Source organism: Centroberyx gerrardi, chromosome 16, assembly GCF_048128805.1.
Source record: "Centroberyx gerrardi isolate f3 chromosome 16, fCenGer3.hap1.cur.20231027, whole genome shotgun sequence".
Taxonomy (NCBI): domain Eukaryota; kingdom Metazoa; phylum Chordata; class Actinopteri; order Beryciformes; family Berycidae; genus Centroberyx; species Centroberyx gerrardi.
The window spans coordinates 1,704,165-1,719,211 of NC_136012.1; the positions used below are offsets into that span (position 1 = coordinate 1,704,165).

At 41.6% G+C, this 15,047-nt stretch overlaps 1 protein-coding gene across 1 annotated transcript in view; it reads left to right on the forward strand.

Moving 5' to 3' along the window:
* Window positions 1–593: 593 nt before the first annotated feature.
* Window positions 594–15,047, forward strand: part of stox2b (storkhead box 2b) — an 86,179-nt gene continuing 71,725 nt past the window's right edge. The window contains exon 1 of the mRNA XM_078289318.1: window positions 594–933. Coding sequence (XP_078145444.1) covers window positions 594–933 — 340 coding nt within the window. The remainder of the gene's footprint in view (window positions 934–15,047) is intronic.

The following is a 15,047-nucleotide window of genomic DNA, read 5'->3' on the forward strand; positions in this document are numbered from 1 at the left end:
TGCCAGGCACAATACAGGACACCTTTAACCGGCGACTAACGACATCTTGTTCCCCGTTGACGGCGAATAGCGGGAAAAGAGGGACAGGTGTCCCACGAGACCCGGTTACTGCCTGGCGACGAGAAAAGGGGGGCTCGTCGCGCGCCGCATCCGTTGCCTGGGTGAATTCATTAGCTAACGTTAGCACCAAGCTAGCTAACCTACCTAGAAAGGTATCAACGACGTTTTCTCTTCCCAATTTAAAACGAAAATCACGAATGTCATCTTATGTTTCGAGTGGGAAGCGTTCGAAATGAATCGTTACTAAATGCCGTCCCCGCTTACGCGGCGATATATTTCGTTCGGAGAGGAAGAAAGACCGTAAAGGTGTAGGAATGTGTTTCATATTAGGCTAGGCAGCTAAGGGGGGCTAGCAGGCTAGCTTCACGGACACAGTCACAGGCTATGCGGCTGCTGCAGAGCTTAGCCAATAGCTAGACACCCTGCTAGCTAACATGGACTGTTTATTTTCTACGGAGCCGAACGGTGTCTGATGATAGTTAATACGATGATAACATTGCATTCGGCAGCCAGCTAGGAAGACCGACACGACAATGGAGTCTTTCTTGCAGATAGCCCCCCATTCCCTGGCTATAGTGCTGTCCAGGGTCGGGGCTGGGGAGGCAGGGGGGGCGGCCGGGGTGTCAGAGAGCGACGAGTTGCCGAGACACCACACCGGCTACGAAATATTCGCCGATTTTAAAGCGGAAAATACCCAGCAACACGTGTGGAACCAGCGGATTACCGAGGCTGTGTCCGAGACTTTCTTCCTGGGATGGATAGACGAACATGTGTTGCTGATACAAGGGAAGGAGGACCATTTGGAGGTGCTGAGGGAGGGATGGATGCGGAGGTCCCTCAACCCGCCCCGGGGCTTCACCATCAAATACCTGGGTAAGGCCTCTACACCGACCGTTGTCTGGCTAGGTTTAGGCCAACTATTATTCGTGTGTGTATGTGTGTTTCAATTGATGGTATGCGGCACTGCCAGCTCCATTCAGCACCAAGACATTGACACTAATAATACTGATACCCATCATCGTCGCCTGTTGGGCCATTTCTGGGCTGCATTCAGAGGCGCTGCTCTGTTACTTTGCAACTCTCCGTTTTGCAACGCTTCTAAACAATTGTTCAACTTCTACGATGAAGCACTGAGTATTTGCAGATGATATTAAATCCACTGAAACTGAAAATGTTTTAAAGAGTGTAAAATCCAACTCGATGCGTCCTTGATGAGTATGACTTTTAAAAATGTGTTTTTAAAATGTGTTTTTATCATCAGGTAGTCTCATTGAGATTGGGATATTTTACAAGAGAGACCAAAGAACAAGAAATACACAATACAATTCAGTCACACATTGCAGCAGATAAACAATCTGCAACAGACAGGGGCATATATTAGGCTATAAAAAGCAATCACAACATCATAGAAAATGTGAGCTAACATGTCTTTAAATCGCTGAGGGACAAGAAATTCTAATTTCTAAGTGGTCTGCAGACTTTGTACCAGATGTCTTGTTCTCGTCACTATTTCTCTGTTTGTATTTGTCCACCATTTGCACTTTGTACTGGATGATTACCAGACTACTTGGAATAATGAGATTCATGAATGTGGATTTATCTTGTTTAACTTACTACCTTACTAACTTACTCAGGGTAAGACGGTGGCTAAATGTCTAATTTTTAAATTGCTTTACAGGTAGTGTTTTAGTAACAACCGGGAATGCAGACTAGGGTAAACCCACCTAAAATCAGTTTACCCAACTTTTTATTTGCAGAATAGAATTTGCCACCATTTTAGGCTGGCATAAACCTTACAATATGAAGTTTATAGTATCATATACATCATATACATCATAGTAAGCATTATCAAACTTATGTAGGTTATATGAGGATAGGATGTTTAAATGACAAAAGCATGAATTAATACTTTTCTGAAAAGATTATTGACTTTTGTTGATTTTGGTGGTTGACTGATGATCAACTGGAGATTGTAGTTTACTACCTTTTGCATCCTTGGTAACAGTTGTGATTTGCTGAACGCACCCCAGGGAGGAGGAGGGCCTAGTCTGGACCTATCAAGCAATAGCTTGTCAGCTCCCTGTATAAAGTAGACTTAAACTCCTTTTTTAAGAGTTCCTTGTCTGTTCTATACTGTTGGTGTAGCCTTTCTATCCTCTCTACATCTCATTCTCTTTCTATCCATCCATCTGCAGGGATAGACTAGTGGTGTGGTGTTGCTGGAGCCAGGAGAACAGCATTGGGTTGAGAGTTGAATTCTAGTTAGTATGTCAGTGTTTCCCCAACAGTGGATTTTATAGACCTTGTAAGTGATGTCATCATTATGGGTGTTAGCCATGGCCAAATACGGACTTACGGATCTAAAGCTATTTCTCTGGGTGGAAAATGAATTGGAAATTTAGGCTTGGATGTTTTTACTAACATACATTTGTCTCTCTAATGGCACTGAGTCCACACAAGTCCAAACAATAATTTTGCTAACAACAAACTAACACTGGCATGCATATAATTTGCGTTACCTGATAACTCCCATTTAAACTGTGGATGCATGTTCTGATGTTGCAACTCAGACAGATGACAATGGTTTGTTAATGGTGTGTAAATGGTCACAAATATGTTGGAAACGGAGCTAGAGAGTGCCAAAGCAGAGTTGAGGTGTTTGCGGGAAAAGTAGGCCTAAGCCTGTTGTCACAGTAGGTACTCAGCATCTCAGCAGACTGAGGAGGTTCTCAGAATGGAAAAGGGATTGACTGATTTACGTTTGGTTATATTCTTGGGTTGGACTTGGTTTGTCTTGCAGGGCCGCGGGCCAGTGGCCTTTCAAAATCACTGGCCCCACCATTGTAGCCACTGGCCCGGTGATATATGAGTTCATTCTGACTTGACAAACATGAATGGCCAAGAATTGATAACCTAGGGGTGATAACCTAGATGCTAAGCCGTAAGGAGGATAAGGACAAACATTTGGCTTGCAGTGTTTCAGTAAGGTAGGTCGGTTTACCTCAGTTGTTAAACTATGACAGACAGTGGTCAAATTGTGTATTTACATGTGTAACTATCTTTGTCATCAAAAATCATTTGGATAGTTGCCCAAGTGTGTAACGTGTGCATTTTTTGCAAGTGTAGTCTAGTTTGCTAACGAGCAGCGTTTGTCATACGCTAGCTAGCTAGCTAGTTAAGGTCTTTACACACCAAGGGCGATTTATTCATGCTATTTATTCGCATGCCGATAATATTCTTCGAACTTATATCCAGTCAATGCAACCTTGCATATCAACAGAATTTATGATGAGCTGAGCGAATTTGCGGCATTTATTTTTCCATTTTTGCGACATTTCGCCTGTGACATGAACACATCTCACCAATCAGTTTGTTGATAAAGTCACACAGACAACGTATGGAGAAGGATAGCAGATGAGCTTAATCTGTATGCCTAAACTCTCCATGCTCTCTCCTCCTCCTCAATATTGGTTGTACCCAAATATTGATTTTTTCCTCTTTTTACTGAGCAAAAGCAGGACCAGGTCATCATCACTTGATGTTGACCATTTTTTCATGGGACAATTTTTTTTAAGAACCTGCATAATTTATTCGCAAAATCACATCGCGTTTGGTGTGAATATATTTAGTCTGTCAAATTCGCCTGTGTATTTTTGGCAGTTTTGTGTTTGGTGTGTAAAGACCTTTTAGTCTGCACACGTTTACACTTCTGCTGTTGTGCTTTGCTTGATTTATTATTATACCGCCCGGTTGTAGTTTGTGCTCAATAGTGAAAGGTTAGTCTTTTGTTGATAATGACATTAATGCTTACCATACATTAGAAGACATTTAGTCTGACACTCTCACATTTAACAACAATCTGTCTCAAGTAATGATTTTTTAGTCATAGAGGAGCTCACATTTTAAGATTCTGTTAAGCCTGAGAATCAATAAGGAAAATTGTCTGACCACTAGAGGGCAATGGAAACCGCAACACATGTATAAAAGCTAATAGCTAAGCTAAATGTACCTACGGAGAAGTGTCGCCAGTTACCAGTCTCACTTTGACAGATCTTTCTCCCGCTGAAGGTTACGTGTCCCACAATGACAAGAGAAGAGGTAGGTAGCAAATTTACTAATTTAACAAGTTCACTCACTCGCTTCATTGTCTCCACCATTAGGAGAATTTCCAGGAATGGGAGGAAGTGAGGGACGCTTTTAAACAGTGAGGGAGGTGCCAAGCTAGTTTTTAAAAAATGAAAAGCTACTGAATGGCCTGAGAAGAGCTCTGTTCCAGAGTGGAATTTGACAACAAGCTTTAGAAAAGAGGTGAAAACAGCAACACAGCTGGCTGCTGTGTGGATATTGGTTTATATCGTTATGTCTCAGTGAAATCTCCACATAGCACATGTTAGTTTCAGGATTGGTTATAAGGTCTGATATTGCTTATTGCAGGATTTTTCAGACATTTGGTAGTTCCTTGCTTGCATCACGCAGGTTTGGGGCGGCAGTCTATGTATGCCATATGTCATATCCTATGTATAGGAAACACTGGATGCTTTGAAGGTTGGAAATGGCATATGCGAGTCAGGCAGATTAACCAGTGACAGAGACTTTTATCTGATATTCGAAATCTCCGCCAGTGATGTTGTGAATTATTGGGTGCGTTTGTGAATTGGAACCGGTTACACAAATGTTCCCTGATGGCAGGGATGACATAATGTTCGTTTGTCATGACTTTTCTAACTTTGACAAAATTTTGAATAATTTGCACAGGGTGTTGAGTGTTAAAGGTTTGATGCTATTTCTGATGCTGCACGATATTGAAAGAGGCATTCTGACACATTTTATGAATCATAGATGGGTAGCTATGAAATCGTGGTTTCAGATTAAAGTCAATTGACGGTTGTTTTTTGTTAAAGGGTTGATGTGACTTCAGATGTTCCTTCTTTCTTGCTTGCTTTGTTTTGTTTTCTCTCTTTCTCTTTCTCCCTCTCTTTCTTTCATTACCACCTCTCTCCATCCACCCACTCGGATAAGTCCTCTCACAAATTTCTTATTCTGACATCCTTTTCTCCCTGATGTGCTGCAGAATGTCACCTGGGTAATTTTTTCCCCATGATAATTATCTGACCTGTTATTACTGTCATTTTTTTTTTAGGGTGTAAAGCTTGAATGTTCGCATGCCTGGAAATAGGCTTATGCCTCCTGGCCAGCGGGAAAATGGCAATGTTGAGCCCTGGTTATGGTCATGTTGGCTGTTTTGAAGACTCCATTAACTACTATGCTGGATGTAAAGTTGTTGATTCAGATTCAGATTTATTATTGGCAAATACATATGCACATACGAGGAATTTAGCTTGGTATTCTGGGGACAGTTTGCGCATCGGGTGATACCCCCAGGAGCAAATTTATTATCTAAACTTGGTAAAATTAGGTGAATAGTTGGCTGTTGACTGACCAGTCGACTCTTCTGGCCCATCCCTACTACTCCCTACTGTTCCCCATGGGCCACCGTAGGTGATTTGTGGGGGCCTGTAACTGGGAGATTCTTTCCAGTGTTTTCTGGGTGAGAAAAATTTAGTAGTTTATGATCAGAAAACAACCGAGTAAGCAGCTGAAGCACTAGGAAATGTTGGCACCACACAGCCAGCAGTACGAGAAAATACCCTACTCAAACCACTGTCAACAACAAAATAAAACAACCAGTATGGTAAAAAAAAAATCTGGCCAGTGATCAAAAATGGACAATATTTGGTTGCTTTCTTTGGTTATGAATTGATGACTGAATGATAATCTCATCAGAAAATGCTTTCCTCTTTGAGATCAAGCATGCAGAATGCCGACAAGGTGGTTTGGTTAATTACATTATAGCAACATCAACGTTGCCTTATGTGAATGCATTCACGGTGGCTCGATACACACATGCAGCGCCTTTCGCACACGCTGCATGGCGCACGCATGAATCACTGGTCCTTCAAAGAGTCAGGACAGCAACAGGTTATAGAAAGTGCTATAGTTAGCTAGCTAGATGTAGGACTAAAAATGTTTCTTATGCCCCTGTCATTTCGTGTTCAGGGCAGTAACTTTAAAAACCGCTGGCCATTTTACCAAATTGGTTTGAATGTCAACCCATGATGTGACAAATTATTAAAATTATTAGTCGTAGGTCACTAAACTATCAGCTCAGAGTGTACATTGGTCTTGAATAGATTTGGCTTTGATTTTTGCTTGATCTTTGCTCTCCATTAAAAACAAAGGTTAAGGCGGCAGCCATGCTGATCCATCAGAAAAAAAACTGACAGAATTATTGACTGATAGATATCTGTCCTTTGGGCTGTTTTGGGGACATCAACATGGTGGTCAAGGCAGAAGAACAGTAAGGCTTTGCTCATAACGGAGCTACTTCATAGAAATTTGTTTTATTTTATTAGCTTCCTATTTTAGTCAGTCAGTCAATGCACAGACACAAAATAACCCACACTAGGGCTGCACGATTAATCGTATTAAAATCGCGATCTCGATTCATACCTCTATGCGATCTCATTCCTTAATGACAACGATTCTGCCGCATGTTCATTAGGGACATCTGTTGCATCAAACCAAGCGCTCCTAACAAGTGACAACAGTGCGTTTCACCACGTGACGAAATGTGCACATGCAGAGTGGGCAGAAACCGGCAGAAAGGAAAACAAATCCAGAGAGAGATATAACAGAGAACAGTAGACACACATGGGAGAACATTTGTTCTAAAGAAGAAGAGAGATGTAAGTTGATTGTTTTTATTATAAGTGTTGGATTCATCAAGCATTTGAATTAGGCTATTTTGTCTGTTAAAAAACAAGCGCATATCTTTGACAGGCCGACAGCGCGTGTGTTGAGCTCAATTCAATGCATTGCCACACGGTTATCAATTGAATTCAATCAATATAATTACATTGTGTGTGTCGACTACTGTGTGTAGCCCATGTGACCCGCAAAGTTGATGTGACAGTCCCATTACATTCTCATTTTATCCAGAATTGTGCAGCCCTAACCCACACTCACTGTCTTAAAGCAGTATTCCACTTAGTTTTGGAACTTGACCGCCATGAGAACCATAATAAAAATAAAAGCTGCAAGCAGCGATGATCGGGCCCTCGCACTTTGCGCACGTCGGGGTGTGCCGCAGCCGCGGCGGCGTTACTGGACACCGACCGGTCGATGCGGCTATGAATTTTCAGGATAAAACATGTCATTTGCTTTTGGCAGTAGGTGGCGCTACGTCTATGATTCAAAATTGGCCTGTAGATGTCTTCAGGCCAGGACTCTGATCAAACATGTGAAGTTTGGGGCAGATTTGACCATGTACAGCCGAGTTCCAAACCACTTCCTGTGTTGCCAGTAGGTGGCGCTATGACTGTAAGGGAATATTGGCCTGTAGATGTCTTCAGGCCGGGACTCTCATCAAACATGTAAAGTTTGGGGCAGATTTGACCATGTACAGTGGAGTTACAAACCACTTCCTGTTTTGCCAGTAGGTGGCGCTATGACTATAACTGAATATTGCCATGTCGATGTCTTGAGGCCATGAGACTTATCAAACGTGAAGTTTGGGGCAGATTTGACCATGTATAGTCGAGTTACATAGCACTTCCTGTTTCGTGGCGAAATATGGAAATTCGACGCCTCGCCACGGCCACGCCGTTGGACGAAAACTCAAGCTTATACTCACTTTTAATCGTCAAGGTCTGTTATATACGCTGACCAAGTTTGAGGTGGATCCGATTAACCTCCTAGGAGGAGTTCGTTAAAATATGACCCCTGTAAATGGCCAAAAATGCACAAAAATGCCACAATAAATTCAAAATGGCTGACTTCCTGTTGGGTTTAGGTCATGGGACCTATTGAACTTTTTTTTAAGTCTGGACATGATACATGTGCCAGTCAAATTTTGTACATGTAGGTGAAACGTACCGCGAGGGGTATTTCGTAGAAATTTTGTAGAGGGCGCTATTGAGCCATTTTGCCACACCCATGCGCAAGACCCATAAAATATGTAATTTTTCAGCACTTCTGAGGTATGTGCAAAGTTTCGCAACTATCCGAGCACCTTTAGCCCCTCAAAAATGCGAATCATTCGGCAGAAGAAAAAGGAAAATAATAATTCCTTGCATTACAATAGGGCTTCGCACCGGTCGGTGCTCGGGCCCTAACTAATCACCAAGATCAGATGCAGCTGGACGAGTTTGTAGCGTTGAGATTTTTACTTCCCATTCATTTGAACGAGGCCACGAAAATAGCCTGAAAACGTAACATTTAACACGTTTGTTAACATATTCAACAACATATCCCGCTACTGTGATTTTCAATTGACGTTTGGTCATATTTTTTAGAATGTCATTTCGCCAAATAGCATTTTTATTGATATTGATATTGATGAATAACCCCCATGTTAAAACTAAGTGGAGTATTCCTTTAAGGTGGAACTGTCTCACACACGACAGAACAAAAGTGACCAGCTTCTCCTGTTGAAAACACCTTAAATAGTTTTTTTAGACATACGGAAAAGCTCACTGGCCACCCGGACTAGGAGATTAAATGCTAAACTAAATACTATGCATTCAGAGTGTGCGCACACACACAGCCTTGGTTGTACATCCGCTCAACTCATAAAAAATACGCATCAGACATTATTCTAAAAGTATCGGTACTAAAAACAAATGGGTATTGTGATACTTTTCTAGTAGGGATGCACATTTAAAAAAAAAATCTTGATCGATTTGCACTGCTAGTTGACGATCAAATATCGATGTTTGTTAGGCCCAAATATGTTACACCCCCCCCACCCCCACCCCAACAAAAAACACGCGCGCGCCACTACACACACTTGAAGTGTGAAGCATTATCCAGACAAACAACGTAAGTCACACTGACAAGCATATTGAAGCTGAATGGAGGCTACAATCATCAAGAACAAAATAAGAATATTATTATGTAGGCTGAGGCTACAGTATTAGTCTATGCAGGCGATGCAGTTATGGCTCGTAAAAACCTGCTGCATTTTCATCTGGCATTCTCATTCCAATATTAATCTGACTGAAATAACGTTTCCAAACTCCAAATGAAATAAAAAAAAACTATTGTTGACCAAACCCTAACCCTGGGGTTAACTGTTTTAGGCCTGTTGCTTAAACATTTTCATTTATACAGATCAGCATGTCCAAACGCTCTGGAGTAACGCACCACATACGCACCGTCTGTCACCGTCTGCCCAGCGGCAGAGAAGACGCTCTCTGACGGGACAGAGGTCCCGGGTGCAGAGGCACCGCTGTCTTAGTGCTGTCAGCCTGGGAATCCTACCTGGTGGGCTTCCCACCAGTCCAGTGGATTCATATCAAGTGGTGGAGGCATTTCTTGCAAGTAGCTCTCCACTTTGGTTTAATGGTCATTTGCGCAGTTGGACTAACCAGCTGTGATGACGCAATTCAAACGGTCGTTAACCGTTAAGGTTAATCGCCGTGATACATAACAAACAATAAATCGATCATCGAGTTTTGTTGGACATCCCTATTTTCTAGTATCAGTATATCATGCAACCCTATTCTGGACATGTATTTTTTGTATCCCAGACTTGGTCAGTGTGTGTTATAAGTAGAGGAGAACAACACAGTAAATGCTGACATAACTAGCTGGTTGATAATAGAGAGAGTGGTGCCTCTCATCTCTATAATGGAACACTTCCTCCATAGCCTCTAGTGGTTGTGGTATTGGTGTGTGCGTGTGTGTGCGCTTGTGGTGGTGGGCAGGAGAATAAGACCTTTATTCACAGCATTCCTGCCTTTCTTCTCTTTAATCAGAGCAGAAAACACACCACACACACACACACTCTTTCTCTCTCAGTCGCTGTCTTGTATGAGACAGGCCCATAGGTAAATTTGAATACTGCAGTCTAGTAGGTTGATGTCTGTCTACGTACTTATCTGTTTGTCTGGAGTGAGGTACAGTGTACTACACACATATACACACACACACACACAAACACACAAACACAACCCCACATCGGAAATTTTGTCATTTACTATATCTTGACGTGCGTTTGATGTTACCAGGTAGGAAACTACTGCTTTAGGCTCCTTTAGGGACCATGTAATTAAACTATGACAAAGACATCTGCACTGCCTACATTTTAACTTAATTTATCTTAAAGCCCCTACATGTAGAATTTGTATCTGATTATATCATCCTCCAATTAATTTTGATACCAAAAATGAGACCATCGCGGAAAAAATTGTTTTAGTCTATGTGTTGCTTTCAGTCTGTTCATTCTCTGTGTCTGGGGGTACGAACTGGCTTGAAGTGCCGTACTGACTTACGGCAGAAAGTCAAACCAAACCCGAAACACAACAGATGCAGTTTGAATACAGGCTAGTTGGTTAGATTGAACAGCGTGAAGCTAATCAATGTTGCAGATAGTGGTAACATGGAAGACAGGACTCTTAACTGCTGGACCCTCTGCAACAAAATAAAACGAGACGGAACACGGCAGACCGGAGCCCCCGATCACCAAACCCTGGGAACCCCATGGAACCATCGGCGCCCAGCACTAGTTCTATAAGAGGCTAAAAGAGCTATGAAGGAGCGTGACAAAGCACGGGGTCAGACCGACCAGAGTTAACCGCGGCCGGGCGTTCATTCGTCAGATTGCTCCAGGAGCTGGAGGGGTTTAAGACCGACGTAGAGCTGGCTTTCTTTCTCCTACACATGTAAGTGAAATACGAGTAAGGATGTCAAATTGTGTTACCGAAGCTTTTAACAATTTTTTTAGGACCAGTGTGTTTTATATCTGCGCTTATGTATAAAGGCATAGTTTATTTATGTAGTCAGCTATCTGTAGTTAGCTTCACTTGTCGGTACATAGCTCACTGCTGACAGAGTGTGGGGCAACAGAAGGGAAAGAAACTATCGTAGCCAGTTTGATCGGCCATAATCGCCACATTTAATACAACTCTGTACTCTGACTACTTGATTTAGTCTAGTTCGTTAGCGGTAGCATTTACCATTAGCTGCAGCTCGTAGCATCAGAATAGTAAATCATCAGTAAAAACATCTGTTAACTCGAATTGTCACAATAACAAACTACTTCATAGTACAATGCTGTCATTAGGAATAATATAGGAACTAATGCTTGAGCTACAGTTATCTGCACTGTACTTTACTGCACTATACTGTACTTTGTTTACATATTCCAGCTATATAGAGCGGGGTATTGCAAACACGACTAAAAGGTGGCAAAGGCGTTGGCGACAGTGTCTTTTTTTGGCACTACCACTAGGAGTTGCCAAAATCAAAAATTTTCAAATCCTACACATAGGGGCTAGTGGACATTTTTTTAGAGATTGCTTCACATATAGGAATGAATATGTTGTCTATTGAAATATGATTTAATACAGAGTGCAAAATGAAATGAGTGGCTAATGTAAACATAGCCTATATACCTGTTAAGTTGGATTAGTTTAAGGAAACGTCCCTCCACATATCCAAAGGCATTATGCACATTTAAATATATATTTTTTTACTTCTTCAAGGTGCTACATGTATCATTTTAAAACATCAATATATCATTGTCAAATGAATTGTGATACCTTGGTATAATTACTGCAAACAAATGATACCATGCTGGAGATGAACTGTAGGTTGCAATTCGGCTGCAGTAATGTGGGCATTGTATCATGTCGTGGTGGTGAAGAGAGAGCTGAGCCACAAAACAAAGCTCTCGATTTATGTCAACCTTTTTTCCGACCCTCACGTATGTCCACGAGCTCTGGGTAGAGAACGGAAGAATGAGATTGCGATACAAGCGGTCGAAATTAGATTTCTCCGTGGGGTGGTTGATCTCACCCTTTGGGATAGGGTGAGGTGTTCAGAGATCCAGGCGGACCTTGGTATTGAGAGGAGCCAGTTTGGGTGATTTGGGCACCTGGTAAGGATTCCCCCCAGGGACCTTGCATTGGAGGTCTGCTGGGCATGGACTGGAAGGAGACTGCGGGGCACATCCAGGAAAGGCTGGGAGGACTATATTTCCTGGGAACACCAAGGGACCCCCCAGGAGGAACTGGAGGAAAAGGGAAAAGGACGTCTGGGCTACTCTGCATGCCTTGTTGCCAACGCGACCCTGACCGGCTAAAAAATGGATGGGTGGATGGATAATATTGTAAAAAAGCAAAAGGTGTGAACAAAGCGAACATAAGGCACATAAACTGCTGGCTAGGGATGGGACAGTATATCTATATTCAATACATCGCAATACAAAAATGTGACAATACGTATCGTGGAGCAGAAAAATGAATCGGGGATATTAGCTACATTTTGACATTTTTACAGCTGAACAATTATAGAATTTGGAAACAAACATTATGAAAGATTTTTACTAAGCATAGAGGTAAAAACAATCTCTCTCTGGTGTTGTCTTCATCCTCCGCTAGCTGCTTTCACTAGCAGTTATGTCTATCCTAGCATTTGCACGAACTCGTCTGAAGTGTAACAGAAGCCCAACGGAGAGAATTACTGCCGTCATTGCCAACATGATTGCTAGCCCACATTTTCCAGTGTTAAATAAGGGCCTGTTGGCTCTTTATGTTTCTGTGTTTGGCTCAGGGGCACTTCAACAGGTCTCTGTGCTGTTCTCAGGTGAACCCTGTTGAAGGGCAGGAATGTTTGTGGAGCTGCTATTAGTCAGAAGCTCAAGTTACAACAACTATGTGGTTACTACACACCTTTCTACCTCTCTCTCTCTGTCTCTGTCTTTGTGTCTATGTCTCTCTATATCCCTCTCTCTCCTTCACTACCACACACACACACAGACACACACACATAGGCCTACACTTAGTCCTGTACAGACAGATGAAGTGAGTTTTGAAGGTGGTTGAGCTGAGCCTTTCATCAAGAAGAAAATTACTTTAACACCTCCCGCACCTGTGTGCACGCATGTGTGTTTATAAGAGGGCTGCATATTGCGTGTGTACTGTGTGTGTGTGTGTGTGTGGTAAACCTCTCTTCTCCTGTGTTGGGGTGCCAACTGGCCTTTCCCTGCAGGCATGGACTTTCCTGCCCCCCCTACGTCTCTCTACCTCTTCCTTTCTCTTTTGTCTGTCTCTCTCATTTCTGTTCATTTCAGTTCATTTAATTTTGAATTCAAAGAGATGTACTGACAGGATAGGATTTTCCTGTGTTACCAAAGCAAACACATAACAGCTGCCTCAACAACCATAACAACACAACAAAAAAAACTTTCTTCCTCTCTATCACCCTTACACCCCTTCACATACACGTACACACGGTTTGTGTGTGTTTTGAGAGGTGTATTCCAGACAGGGGAAGCTAGGGAATTTGAAAATGTTCTGGGAAAGTCAGGGAATATCACAGAATTTTACAAATGGGTCACTTTCCAGGAATATAGCAGAATGTATTTTACAACTTGTTTCACACAATCATTTTATTCGATGACTTTCAGCCCAACTTGGGTGGAAAACAGACAAACAAAAAAAACAGGATGGAAAAGCAATTGATTTAGTTATGTTTGATGTAGTGAGCTTGGGATGCTTCCCTAGCTGCAGAATGACTCAGTGTTGCCACCTTCTGGCCAGATTCTGTAAGTACCTCCTTTTAATCACAGTTCACTGGCCACTTTTTCTTGAATTGTTACCAGCAAAGATGCTTGCACCTTTTCAGTGATAATTTGTGGTAAAACTTGCAGGATTTGTGATATTTGTGAGCCTGACAAAAAGTTGAGGCGATATGTTTACTGATGCAGTACATGGTGTGTGCACTGTAAAAACTCATAGTGCAATTTAGTGAAATCAACTCATCTTTATCCATTAACACAATGTATATAGATGTGTTTGTCAATTTCAACTTAAAAGTGCTAGTTATGAGCTTCATCACTTAAAATCATAAGTTCACGTTATTAGCAGACTTCCCAGTATGCATTGCATTCAGTTTAACTCTCCAGAAACTCTCCCTTCTTCTGGTTTGAATGACGTTACAGGATAGAGACTTGTTATGTATCTATGTTTGGTGAATCATAGGTCAATTTATGATAAAAATAAATAAATAAATAAATAAAAAAACATGATAAAATCTACTATCTATCTTATCTATGTATCTGGGAATTCACAATCAAGTAAGTTTCTCTCTGATGCACATGGCAAGTACAATCCACTACAAGTAAGTGTATTACAGATGCATACTATATGCTGAACTGTATTAATCATGTGAAACAAGAGGAACTGGAACTTAAACCTAGCAAACCTTGTGGAAAAAATAAGTAACACTGGATTTCAGTTCATCAATTAATGCATTCAACTTGGAAACACAAATCAGCATGACTAGACATTTGTTGATTGAACTTATTGTATTAAGTTCACTCAGTTAGCTTTTCTACATTAGAACAACTAACTAATTATCTTTGACCTAACTATTCAGTACTACTTCAGTCAACTCAGTCAACAGTCAATTTTAAGGCAGCAAGGAAACTTATGTTTTTAAGTTAAACTGCCTTAATATTTTTTTGCAGTGTGGAGGAGTTGGTGACTTGCAGTGGAAAGGGATATTATGTGATGCCCCCTGCACTAGGGTGAGGGTTAGCCATGGAACAATCTATCAAAGGCACACAGCAACAGGGTTTCCCCTGGCTTTTACCCAAGAATGGAAAATTGATCACTGTCTGTGACCAAACAACATCCTTTAGGGCCAGAGATATGGCTATTGGAACCTTATGCAAGGGAATTACACAACTGAAAGTCATTCAAATGGCTTGGGCAAGGAATCACTCCAAAATCTGTTGGATGTTTCACATTTTCTTTTAGGTTTTCAATTCAACTTTATTGTCAGTCCTCCTTCCACAAGTGCACAGACAAAGAAAAAACTTTTGGGGGTTATGGCACATTCCAAACGAGTAAAAATAAGACGAAACAAAACGGTGCACAAGACAACATGGTGCAACAACACAACGGTAGGTCACATATGCG